Source organism: Marmota flaviventris, chromosome 13 (assembly GCF_047511675.1).
Source record: "Marmota flaviventris isolate mMarFla1 chromosome 13, mMarFla1.hap1, whole genome shotgun sequence".
Lineage (NCBI taxonomy): Eukaryota > Metazoa > Chordata > Mammalia > Rodentia > Sciuridae > Marmota > Marmota flaviventris.
In genome coordinates, this window is record NC_092510.1 from 80,779,686 (window position 1) to 80,793,050 (window position 13,365).

At 39.7% G+C, this 13,365-nt stretch overlaps 1 protein-coding gene across 2 annotated transcripts in view; it reads right to left on the bottom strand.

Annotated features, from left to right (window-relative positions):
• Tmem245 (transmembrane protein 245) overlaps positions 1-13,101 on the bottom strand; it is an 82,910-nt gene extending 69,809 nt beyond the window's left edge. For both annotated transcript variants that reach the window (XM_034636752.2, XM_027943008.2), the window contains exons 1-3: positions 12,476-13,101; positions 4,920-5,037; positions 3,336-3,437 (exon numbers count right to left, since the gene is read on the bottom strand). In XM_034636752.2, the coding sequence (XP_034492643.2) occupies positions 3,336-3,437; positions 4,920-5,037; positions 12,476-13,057 (802 nt within the window). In that variant the 5' untranslated portion in view covers positions 13,058-13,101. The remainder of the gene's footprint in view (positions 1-3,335; positions 3,438-4,919; positions 5,038-12,475) is intronic.
• Between the last annotated feature and the right edge of the window lie 264 nt (positions 13,102-13,365).

Sequence of the window (13,365 nt, forward strand, 5' to 3'; positions counted from 1 at the left end):
GAATTGTGGCTCAGTGGTAGAGCATTTGCCTGGCATGTGTGAAGCCATGGGTTCAATCCTCAGCACTACATATAAATAAATTAAAGAAAAGATCCATTGACAACTAAAAAATATTTTTTTAAAAAAAAAGGGGGGCTGGGGATGTGGCTCAAGCGGTAGCGCGCTCGCCTGCCATGCGTGCGGCCCGGGTTCGATCCTCAGCACCACATACAAACAAAGATGTTGTGTCTGCCGAGAACTGAAAAATAAATATTAAAAAAAAAATTCTCTCTCTCTCTCCTCTTTCTTTATAAAAAAAAAAAAAAAAGGGAGGGGGTAGAATGAGAGTAAAACAAGGAAAACCAACATTTCCAAATCTGCTCTCAACATCTACTCTGCAACGCTGTAATTTCCTTCATTGTCATAGTCAAGAACACAAATACCATAAATCTAGCCTGCATGCCAACACACCACTATTCTAGGTTTGTGGCTGATGACAATAACTGACCTGGTCTTTTTCCCCATGGTTTTAGAATTCTTGTTCTCACAGTTCTCTAGGCTATCATTACCAGATGACTAGAATTTATACTCTATTAAAAAAAAAAAAAAAAACAGCTGAAACCTTTGTTTTAAACCTGCATTAATCATATTCTTGGATTAAGGTACAGCTGTCCCTTGATATCATAAGGGATGAGTTGCAGAACCTCCATAAAATAAACTGTGAGGATGCTCAAATTCCTTACATGATTTCCATATAACATACACAAATCCTCCCATACCCATTAAATCATCTTTGAATTCCTTATAATACTGGTAAAATGTAAATGCTATGTAAATAGCTGTTATTCTGTATTTTCTTGGGAATAATAACAAGAAAAAAATCTGTTAATGTTAAATACAGATGTCATTTTTTCCGAGATATTTATGATATTCATTTGGTTGAATCCAAAGGTATAGAACCTACAAAGAGCTGACCCTACTCAATCGGCACTGGGCAAAAGCAATCAAAAAAGAAAGCCACCCCAGGTGAGAGGTAAAGAGCAAGTAGAGCTGTCTGAATGACCCACAACTAGGGGAAAGGAAGAAAGATAAAACTAACCTGAGGAACAAGCAAAACTACCAAGCTTTCTACACTAGATGCCCAGACAGGAAATTTATTTCCATTGGTCTGATATATAATCACAGAATCTAACAGATTCTGAACAGGAATACAGGCCGAAAATAGACAACTTTAAAAAATGGCAAAATAGAAAATAAAATATTCCCTATTTTCCACTGTCAAAATATGTAATTAAGGTTTCTTTGTTTCAGATAAGAGTTTGAAACATACATTTATGGATACAAGCTATCTTACAATTATCAGGCATTATTCATTTACCAAATAAAACAGAAAGCAATTTAATTTTTTAAAACACCTTTATAAGGAAGCTGTACAAACACACCAGTGTGTTTAAAATAAAATGTGATTAAAATAAAATGAAGATGCTAAAAACAATGCTGTAGAAGCATATTCACTGACAGAGAAAGATGCTATGACACAAGTATAAAATGTGGATTACAGACAGGTACAGATACACCTGTGACACCAGGTATTTGGGAGGCTGAAGCAGGAAGACTACAAATTTGCAGCCAGCCTGGGAAATGTTTTAAAAAGGATGAAGGTATTGCTCAGTTGCAGAGCATTTGCCCAGCATGCAAGAGGTTCTGGGTTAAATCCCTAAAACCCCAACAACAACAAAAAATTAATTTGAAATGCATCAATGGTCTACATATAAGATAAAAACATAAAATTCTTATTAGAAAACTTAGGGGTAAATATTCATGACCTTGGAGGGCAAAGCACAGGCAACAAAAGGAAAAATGGAAAAATTAGATATCAAAAATAAAAATGTCTACACATCAATAGAGACTATCAAGAGGATAAAACAACCCCAAAATGGAAGAAAATACTTTCATATCATATATCTAGGAAGTATCCAGACCATATAAAGAACTCCTGAAACCCAACCACAAAAAGGCAAACAACCTTAAGGGCAAAGAATCTAAATAGACATTTCTCCAAAAAGATAAGCAAATAATGAACAAGCACATGAAAAACTGCTCACCATCATTAGCTATCAGAAATCCACACCACAAGATACCACTTCATATCCACTATACTGGCCATTATAAAAAATGGAAAGTAGTGTTAGCAAGGATATGGAGAATCTGGAACGCTCATGTTTGCTGGTGGGATACAAAATGGTGCAGCTGCTATGGAAAATAGCTTGGCAATCCCTGGAAAAGTTAAACATAGAACTACATATAACCTGATAATTTCACTCCTACATAAATACCTTAAAGAACTGAAAAGGGCATACATGTATCAAAACACTGCATGATACCTAGTTTATACACACAATTTTTATGTATTTGTTAAAAAAATAAAAATTAAATTAAAAATTTTTAAAAAGGAATTTTAAAAAGTTGAAAATGAGCCAGGTGCAGTGGTGCATGCCTATAATACCAGTGGTTCAGGATGCTGAAGCAGGAGGATCTCAAGTTCAAAGCCAGCCTCAGCAAAAGCAAGGCGCTAAACAAATCAGTGAGACCCAGTCTCTAAATACAAAATAGGGCTGGGGAGTGACTCAGTGGTCAAGTGCCCCTGAGTTCAATCCCTCATTACCTCAAAAAATAAAAAAATAAAAAAGTTGAAAATGACTATTCAAACATAGCAGCACCATTCAGAACAGAAAAAAAGATGGAAACAACCCAAACATCCAGCAACTGATGAATGGATAAACAAAATATGGTATATCCATATGATGGAATATTATCCAACTATAAAAAGGAATGAAGTCCTAATGTATGTGTAGGGGTTTCCTTTTGGGATGACAAAAATGTCTTGGAATTAGGAGAGCTAAGGGTTGCACAATAATTTTGTAAATATCCTAAATGTCATTAAATGGTTGACAGTATATTGTATATTATACGAATTATATCTCAATAAAAAATACAAAAAAAAGAGCTGGGTGTGGCTGGCAGACCTGTAGTCTCAGGAGGATCACAAGTCTGAAGCCATCCTCAGCAACTTATTGAGATCCTGTCTCAAAATAAAAAAATAAAAAGGGCTGGGGATATAGCTCTGTGGTAAAAGCATCCCTAGGTTTAATCCCCAGTACTGGGGAAAGGGTGTACAAAAAGAAAATGATAGTCTAAAAACCAAAAAAATATTTAAATAAATTTATTTTCTGTTTAGAAACCACTACAGGTTTTTTAAGTAGATTTAAAACTACTTCATCATAGCTTTTTTTTAATAAAAGTTATTCTCCAAAATTCTTCTAAGAACAATATTCACAGAATGCACTATTTCTTACCAGCAGACTCCCTTCCATTCTGTTTTTCATACAGGGTGCCCACAGACATCAGGAAAACAATAACCAGGAACACTGGAATTCTCCATGAGCCAGCCAGGGATGCTGAAAATCATTAAGAATTAACATTTTTAGTTAAATCAAAACCTAGTACATGTTCATAAAAGAAACAGTTTTGTTGACTGACAAAATAATTTAGTATATATGCTAACTACAAAATTATTTCACAGGGGAAAAAAGCTTTTTAAAGGCCATAAACAGAACACTGCCATTCCCTGCTCTCAAAGGCTCCGCTCAGGTTCGTGCCAGCCTGCCCTTAATGGGCTTGTACTGCCTAAGGAATCTAGTCCATTCTAAAGATCAACTCAAACTCAACCACCCACCTGACCCCAAAATGAGCAGAATCAGGAACAGACCCTGAAGTCATGGAACCTGACTAGATTTTCTGAAAATACCCACGCGGTGTGAACCTCTCTTTCAAGAGAGAACTTAATGGCCCAAAAGGACACGGCAAAAGCTTCAACGTATGCTCCTCAGTAGTAAAGTGCTAACAGGTTGCTATGGGTTAGGGTCTCTAACCACTTCCACCTGCTGAGTCCATCAGAGCCACAAGGACATACTGGCCTGCCTCCCTGACCTCTCCCTTCCCCAAGGTCAAAAGGAGTCTGTAAGACCATCGATCTTACACATAAACTGAAGTACTCCAACTCAGCAAAGCTAGAGAAGGCTGCTTTTGTGCAGCATCTGACTCTAAGCAGACATTTTCAATTGACTGTTTTTTGTTGTTGTTTATAACAATAAATAGCTCTAAAAATTAATTTAGAAGTTGATAGTCTAAAAACCAAAAAAAAATTAAATAAATTTATTTTCTGTTTAGAAACCACTGAATTTTGTTTTTTAAATTAGAACTTATTATTCCCATTAACTCAGACTTGGAAATAAAAAGTCCCAACCATATGCATCATGCTGGGGGAAAAAAAAAAAATCACTCAACCACATCCTAGCAGCCCCCCAGATGACAGTGGGTGGTTTCACACAACAGGGAACTCATTACTCGGAGCAGCTGTGATACCTGACAGTCTCTATGGGGAACAAGGACTTTCTCTGAAGCTACCCATGACTACAGAGATCTGCTTAAACTACACAGGACAGAAAGCCTTCCACTATTAGAAACCGGCCTTCACATTTTATATCTCTATCTCCACCTCCTCCCAGCCCCACTGGCTCAGCTCCCCCCTCTTATCTTCAGTCCTTTTAACTGTGTGATATACAGGGGCCTCTCCTAGTCCTTGAATGCGTATCCATATGCCAAGCAGGACGGTCAACAAAATGCCACGAATGACAGTCATGCGTGTTCTACCTTTTAAGATATATTTGCTTTTAAAGGACTTTACTGAAATAATTAAAAGATATTTTAAAAGCATATCATTTCATTCAAGATTAATAAAAAACTAAAGCATAACATTTTCTAAAAATTAAAAAGAATTTTAAATGTAACACAGCACTAAAAAGAATCCACTTTCATTCATAGTCAGTCTCTACTGAACTTAACCCAGACTTTTTTTTTTCCAAAAAGAAGGGACCCACCTAAATGAAAAAGCAATATAATCCAGACAGGAATTGAAATTGCTCTCAAGTAGCGTTCAGTGCTTGTATTCCACTTGAATGAAACAGTCAACACATAGCCAACTACCAACGTCCAGATCTTAAATAAATGAAATATAGACAAAGCTGTAAAATACATATACATGAAAAAGAGCAAACAATTATACAACATTTGTAAGCATCGTATCCCAACAGTGCTCTGCATACAGCAGAGAAGATTCATGCCTAGGTCCTCCTCCCCTGTTTAGATAAATTATTTTGAGATAAACAGGCATTTGAAATTTCATGTAGCAATATTTAAATATTCAAAACAAAAACTATATTGTTTAAACTTAAGACATTAAAGTTCAAAACCCATTTTATGTATAAAAATACTTAAAGTGAAATATTCAATAAATAAACCATGGATTTAAATTGTAACCCAAATCTTGTGGAATTTCTGTTTTCAACATCGATTAATGTTTAGGGAAAAAATGAAAAGGAGAAAAAAGATTTCTAAAAAGATTCTATTTCAGCCCGTGATGTGTTTTTTTTTTTTTTTTAAGGCCATCAAACAGATGTCACTGTAAAAGGAATTAGGCAGCTAGCTGAGGTGTGACCCTCTGAGATAAAGCTGAAGTAGTGCACATGAAAACATTACTAGTGAAAGAAATGGCAAGACTTGAAAACAGAAGAACCACCCTCTCCCTCTCTAAAGCTGAATGACTAGGCCTCAAGAAGCATCACAGTACACCAGTGTAGCCTACAGAACTTGTATTTCATAGAGCATTTATAAAAGATGGAAGAAATACACACTCTTTGAACACCAAGAACTCAGTCCAAGAATGAAAAATTTAAGTTTGACATGAACCTTGAAAAAAAAATTAAAAAGAAAAGATATAATTCAGAACATAAAGAAAAATTATTACAAGGAAATTAAAGGACTTTACTGAAATAGTTAGGTAAAAAAAAATAAATAAAAATTATTTTACTTAAAATAATTAAGTAAAAAAAAATTAATTAAGCATTATTACAAGGAAAAAGAACCCATCTCCTACATTACTGTGGTCATATCTATCAATAAAAATAATCTTTAAGTCTTAAAATGGTTCGTAGCTTCTGACTATTTATTAAGGACCACATTAGTATCAGGGAAAGTGACTGTCTCGATGAATTCTGCACTATCAAACTGCATGAACAATAAAATCAGGCTGAGAAAGAAAATGGAAATTATAGCATATGTGATACACATAGCTGGGAAAGAACAGCAGCTTAGAAAAGAAAATAGAATATCAAGGTTGATAGCTGTCTTCAAATAGCTGGGAAAATGTCACATGGAAGAGGTCTGAGACTTAATTTTCTGGGGTTCTAAAGCAGAAATAAAAATAAATGGAAATTAGGAAGCAACAAATTTCAGCTCAATATGAAAATAAAGTTTTCTAACAAATGATAGTACTCTGAAAACAGAATAAGCTACATTTGAACAATTGCTGGCCATAATTTGGGGATGACAAGGTAGGAAAGTCTACCCTCAGCAGACTTTAAACACTGATTCTACAATTATTTAAAATGTTTATCAGAATATTCTTATACAAACTCAGAACTAAAATAATCTGTCAGAAACACTTTCTAAAAACCATGGGGGGGGGGGGGGGGGGGAACATCTACTACAGCAGTATTAAAAAGAAATAAGTCTATATAAGCACCAAAGAGGAAGAAGTCCACAATACAAGGATAAATGAAGAAAGTGCAGAAATATATGTATGAAATCCATTTAAAAAAAATTTTTTTAAACCCTTAACTTTTTAAGGCACAGATAGAAATTTAAAAGGCTGTACATCAGCCAACAATAGCAACATCTATATGAGGACAGTGGCAAAGAAAAGGGATCATTTACAAATAAACTTCTAGGCTACTTAAATAGTTCTTTAGATCATGAGCACATTTTATAAGAGTCAAGTTTTTAAATCAAATATTTTCTTTAAATAACAGTGAAAATGAGTATATTTTCACATTTGATACACAATTTTTTTTCATTATTCTTGCAGTACTAGGGTCTACCCAGTACCTCTGTACATGCCAGGCCAAGCCTAGCATGAGACACCTTCCCAGTCTCCATATAGGTCCTAGTCTCAGACCCCTATGAAGTTTTTTATTCTTAAACCTTCACTAACACAGAAGCCTGAGGTCAACAAGTCAACTTTAGATATATTTAGCCTGTAAGCAAATCTGTTCATGTGTGAATTCTCACCTGCGCATAAACCGATGAATAAACGAGATAAGAGGGAACACATTCCCAAATTTATTTTCTTCAAATACCAACCATGTCTCCTTTTCAAAGTACATAGTCCATAGTCATTTTCAGTACTAATGTGCAGATACCACCTAAGCTGCATAAAAGTTAACAAAATTTACTTAGCACTGCAAGTAAAGCAAACTAATCAACAATCACATTTTCCTTTCATTTGTAATGATAAACCACATGATCCTGGCTAAACAACATATTAAGTTCATAAAACATTAAGTAGAGATTCCTTTTAGACTATGTCTTCATGCTATTTATTGTCCTCTGGGTATCAACTGGAAAAACCTGGCTTGCTTCAGTAGTGTATTTTTGCAGAACATTTCCTAAGTCTTTTTCAGAGAGAAGAAAACAAGTCTCAAATTATGGTACCCAAGCCCTAATAGAGCCAGAATCAGCAATTGCTTCAAGTATTTCATTTTCCTTTAAAATAGCTTAATTCTAATTTGTGAACTATTCTTTTTGTCATATGGAAACCTAAGAGTCAAGAATTTTTTTATAATAAAGGTCTTTAACTAAAAGAACTAAGCTCTGGAAACTTCTTCACTGCTACCAGGTAACCAGGAACAAACTTAAGCAGCGTTTAGAAGTAGAATGGAGCAAACCCAACAGCAGAAACTTAGATACCAGCCAAGCCCATGGTCACTTTACACAACCAGGACTCAGTGGCCAAGAGTAGGGTCCTGTCTGTCTCAGATCACAAGGCAAGTCCATCTCCTGGTTTTTTTTGTTGTTGTTGTTGTTGTTTGCTTTGTTGTTTTTTTTTTTTTAATTAAGATGAAAACAATGGGAACAGAAACTATGAAGAAAAGAAATCTATTACTACTGCAAAACTATAAATGGCCTTCATTTAGGGGGGCGGGACTGGGGATTAAACTCAGAGGAGTTCTACTACTCTTTTTTTGAGACGGGCTAGCTAAGCTGCTTAAGGCCAAAGTTGCTGAAGTTGGCCTCAAAATTGTGATCTTATGTCTCAGTCTCTGAAATTGCTGGGATTACAGGCATGCGCCACTGTGTCCAGCTCAGTCTTCAAATTTTCTATTAAGTTTGAACTAAGGGGGAGAGATGGGAACAAAGCCAACCTCAGCAATTTAGTGAGGTCCTAAAGCAACTTGCAAAAAATGGGCTGAGGAAGTAACCCAATGGTTAAGTGCCCCTGGATTCAATCCCAGTACCAAAAACAAACAACAATAACAAAAGATGTGAAGCAAGGGAGGTCATCAGTTTTTCAGATTTATCATGCACAACTCCACACCATGAGGAGAGGTCAAGCTGAATCACACGTCTGCTTGGTGCAACAAAAACTTTGGGGGGACGGGCCCTCCGGGGAATATGTGCTGAGAACCCAGGGCCTTGCACATCCTAAGCAAGTGCTCTACCACTGAGCTACCATATTTACCACATAATTTACCACATATATTTATAAATATTCCATGCATCCTAATTTGCAGCAAAGAGTGTTTAGTAATAAATTATTTTTAAATAATACCAACAAAATTTTTTTAAAGAAAAACTTCAAATAAAGATCATACCCCACTTTTTGCCAAAAGCTTGGCATAAAATCTGTGAGGATTATGCAGTAAAATACAGTATATCCCCAGCCCAATTTTTTTTTTAAGCATTATGAAATCAGTGTCAGGACAATATTCTAATTTAAGATTTTTATTTTATTTATTATTGAAAGGAATTACTCATAACATAATGAATTAATTAGTCTTTTACCTATAAGCATAATGGAGGGTTAGGAGGAAACTGGAGACAAAAGTTGAAGTGATCCAAAGTGACATCAAGAGGAACTACAAAGGGGGCTGGAGTTGTGGCTCAGTGGTAGAGCACTCTCCTAACATGTGCGAACCCCGAGGCCCTGGGTTTGATCCTCAGACCACATACAAATAGAGGTATTGTGTGCAACTACAACTAAAAAGTAAATAAATATTTTTTTTTAAAAAAAAGAGGAATTACAAAGATAAACTGTGACAAAGAAAAGCACAGGCACTCAGGACACTACAAAGGAAAACTGGAAAAGACCTGCAAAAACTGCATAGATAAAGGGACACAACAGAGAAAGAATGACTAAGGTTTCTAGGTAACTAGAATCCAGGGATCTTTGGGAGAACAGTTGTGGTTAGTCCAATCCTATTTTTCCTGATAACTAAAGTCAATTGACATTTTTAAAAATCAAACTAAAAATTTTTTTAAACATAAGCCAATGGGAAAAATGTTTTAAAATCCTTACTGAAGGTTACTAGAGTTTTGGTGACAGCAAGATTTCACTTGCTGGTAGGTCCAATGAAGGCCTTTAACTGACAGCATGCACAGATCAACCTCTAAATTAGTTTTCTCAGATATGAAATTCCTTCCTCCCATTTCACAGGACTGAGAACAAAATTACATCCATGAAAAAACCTAATCCAGTGCCTGGCACATGGTAAATGTTCAAACCTTGGATCTTAAATGTATGAAATGTCAGTTCACCAAAATGTGGATTACCCAAATGTAATTTTTCTCTCTACCTCTCTTACCTATCCCTCTTTTCGGCAACAGGCTCACATTTACAAGATGTCTAGAAAGCATAAAGACTGCTGTTCTGTACCAGGCAGCCCTGCTTAGGCTCAAAAAACAAAACTGCTGTGGACAATGAGAAGAATTACAGAGAGGGCCCCTGGCGGTCACACAGCCATCTTGCTGCAGGTCAGGCCTTAATCAGCACTTTCCACAGAGGGCTAAGGACTCTGTTTTCCAAGTAAACTTTACCCCAACTCAACTACCCAGCCCTAAGCACTACTTCAGCAAAACTCTAAGCCTGCTTCTCTCAAATTCAGGTAATGCAGAGTCCCTATTCTCAAATGTAGAGCTTTTACCACTCCCTACTCACTTATAGGTTTGCTGGTTTTTAAGCCCCTTCTCCTTTGCTCCCATCACTGTGGACCAATAGCTGACTTAAGTAGCTCAGTGGCTGAGCACATGCTTAACATACAAAGGCCCTGGTTCAATCTTCATTGCCACCACAACCACCACCACCAAAAAAATAAAATAAAATAATAAGTTTGAGTGTTTTCCCTCCAACCCCCAGTAATGTATCTGGCCCTTCCTTGCCACTCACCATCTACAACCCACACAAGAAAAAGGAAACATGAGGGTTTATTTTCAGTATAAAGATATTCAAAGCTACATACACTGAACTGCAGATACTTCTTCCCAGGTACCCACTTCCTCAACTCTTTCCACTGAATTGAGCGTCTGAGGAGGGACTGGCAGAGTTGCCTCTCTTTCCCCTAACTGTTCACCTAACCGACAAACTCATTTTGCTCCAGATGAAAATACTTACTAGTCATACATGACAGATCTTTCTGTTCCTAATTTCCTACAGTTTGACTATGCTACTCGGGCAGTATCAACAGTCAGAAATGTTAGCAGAATCTGTAAATGTGTCTGATTTTGACAATATTAATTTCTTGAGGATAACAAGCATGTCGTTCTTCTTTTTTTTTTTTTTTTGTAATATTTATTTTCTAGTTTTCGGCGGACACAACATCTTTGTTTGTATGTGGTGCTGAGGATCGAACCGGGGCCGCACGCATGCCAGGCGAGCGCGCTACCGCTTGAGCCACATCCCCAACCCCCATGTCGTTCTTCTTATGGGCACACAGTAGTCTGCCTTCTATGTGGCATTCAATCCACTTAAGTAAACCATGATACAAGGTAAGAGCACTGAACTGTGCTCCGTAAAAATGAACCACAGAGTGGGTGGTGTAGCTCAGTGGTAGAGCAGAAGCATGCTCAAGGCCCTGGGCTCACTTCCCAGCATTATTAAAAAAAAAAAAAAATTGTGACTTCTGAGTCTGTGGCCCATAACTGGTGGGTAATGAACATTTATCTGCATATCAGATAAATGTCTCATATGCAGATAAATGTCTCCATTAGAATAGGCTCACATATGGGGGACCAAAGTAGAACACACATTTAATATGCATGAAGCCCTGGGTTCAATCCACAACAAAAAAAAGAGAAATCTCATAAGACTATATATGCACCTTGAAGACACAGCTTGCATCTTAGCATTTTTTTAAATCCCTCACAAAGGTCCTAACATCATGTTTGACCAACTTTAAAATCTGAACTGAAAAGTGGAACTGAGAGATGATATCCATAAGCATGAGAAGACAGGAGTTCTGGGATTAACCACCCTACCAATTACCTCAGGCAATTCAAAACCAGATAAGAGGAATTATTTCACAACTTAATTAGGTTAAGTTACACTGAACTTTATTTCGACAAAAGTGAACCAAATTATTTAAATGGGTTGGTGGGGGGCGCTTTTGTTGTTCCTTGAGGGGCTGGGGACAAAACCCAGGAGCCTCCAACATATAAGCACACTTTACCACTGAGCTATACCCCCAGCCCCTGTAGTACTGATCAACATTCTTAACATTCTTAAGCATCAACTATCCACTTGTTTTCAATAGTTCCCAGTTAGGTATGTGGATAAACCGGCCCACAAAAGAACGAGCTGGAAAGTGTGTTAAAAGGTTATCTCTGAACTAAGGCTCCCTGGTTTTGTAAGAGTAAACTCGTGATGATCCGAGCATCACAAATCTACCTCCTTCATCCAGCAGGACGCTATAATCCAGGCAGGAAGGGATGTGTGCCTTGATCACCGCACAACAAAAGTAGTTCCCCAGAAGTAGAGTGTGGGCGCTCAGCACCCAGGGCCTCGCACGCACTCTCTATTAAAGACCTGAATTAAGAGGCAACACCTGACTGTGAAGAAAGCTTTGTTTAGGACTTGAGAAAGCTGAATTAGTCAGTCCTTTCTTTGTCCTTAACTCGTCCTGGCCTGGTAGTAAGTCACCTCTCCTATCCGTAGAATAACAAACTGAACTCTAGGATCCCTTCCAGATCTGGCACCCAGATCTACATAACTAAGAGTGGCCAAGGCAGCCCTCCCTCTCCAACCCGGAGTAAAACTAATCACTCCCTCTCTGGGGCCTCTGCCCACAAAGTGCTACAGGCCTTCTCAGCCAGGGCACTTGTTGCCCTGGGATGTTGCAAATCGCACCCGCCTCAAATTGGAAGATAGTAAGCCAAGTTTCCAGGTGTAGGTAGGCAGGAGGCGCCGACCCTCACTGCAGCACAGGTGAGGACCTTTGGTCGCCCTTTCGCAACGAGTCGGAACTGCACGGTAGCGACCCAACACACCAGGGTGCGCGGAGGGGCAAGCCGCCTAGGGGGCCCGGCCCGCCACTCGCTCACTCACCCACAGGCTGCTGAAGTAGTCCAGCCCCTGGCAGATGAGCGCGCCCGCGTGGGCCAGCAGCACCTGCACGCCCAGGTAGTTGCCAAGGCAGTAGAGGCCATAGAGCAGCGGGCCGCCCGCGCCCAGCAGCAGCAGCAGGCGGCGGCGGCGCAGCGCCTGCTCGCCCAGGGCCTCCACGCCGTAGTCGGCGAAGCAGAGCGGCAGCAGCAGCGCGGCCAGCACGATGGGGGTGTGCGCGCGGTGCAGCCGCTGCAGCCAGTGGCGGCCCAGGCGCGTCAGCGAGCTCTTGAAGGGGTGCAGGAAGGTGCCGCACAGCACGGCCCACAGCAGCGGCCGCAGGAAGGCCTCGAGGATGAAGTAGACCAAGACGGCGGCGCCGCAGCACAGGCAGACGAACAACACGGCCCCGGTGTTGTAGAAGGCCTGCTTGATGGGCTTGTCGAAGCGCAGCGCCAGCGCCGCGGTGCGCGGGGTCTCGCCAACTCCGCCGCCGCTCGGCCCGGCCGCGCGTGGGGCCCGGTGGTCCGGACGCGGGGAGCCCCGCGAGCCGGTCGCCTCAGCAGGGCAGCCGCGGTCGGCCATCTCGCCTCTGTGCCCCGCGGCCGAGAGGCTGAGCCGAGAGTAGGCGGGCAGCGCGGGAGGGGACTGGGGTGGCGCCGCGCGGCCTTATGGGAGTTGTAGTTCCGGCTGGGCCATTGGCGCGCTCCTGGGAAACTACGAGTCCCAGGGCACCCCGCGAGCGCTCCGCCCCGCGCGCGTGGGTTCCCGCAGATCCAGAGAATGAGTTTCCCAAATCCCAGGAAAAAAAAAATAAGAAGCTCTCTTCCCTCTTCAGTTGATGTCAACTGCGGAGGCAGGGTCCCAGAAAAGGAGCTGTTATGTACAGAGAC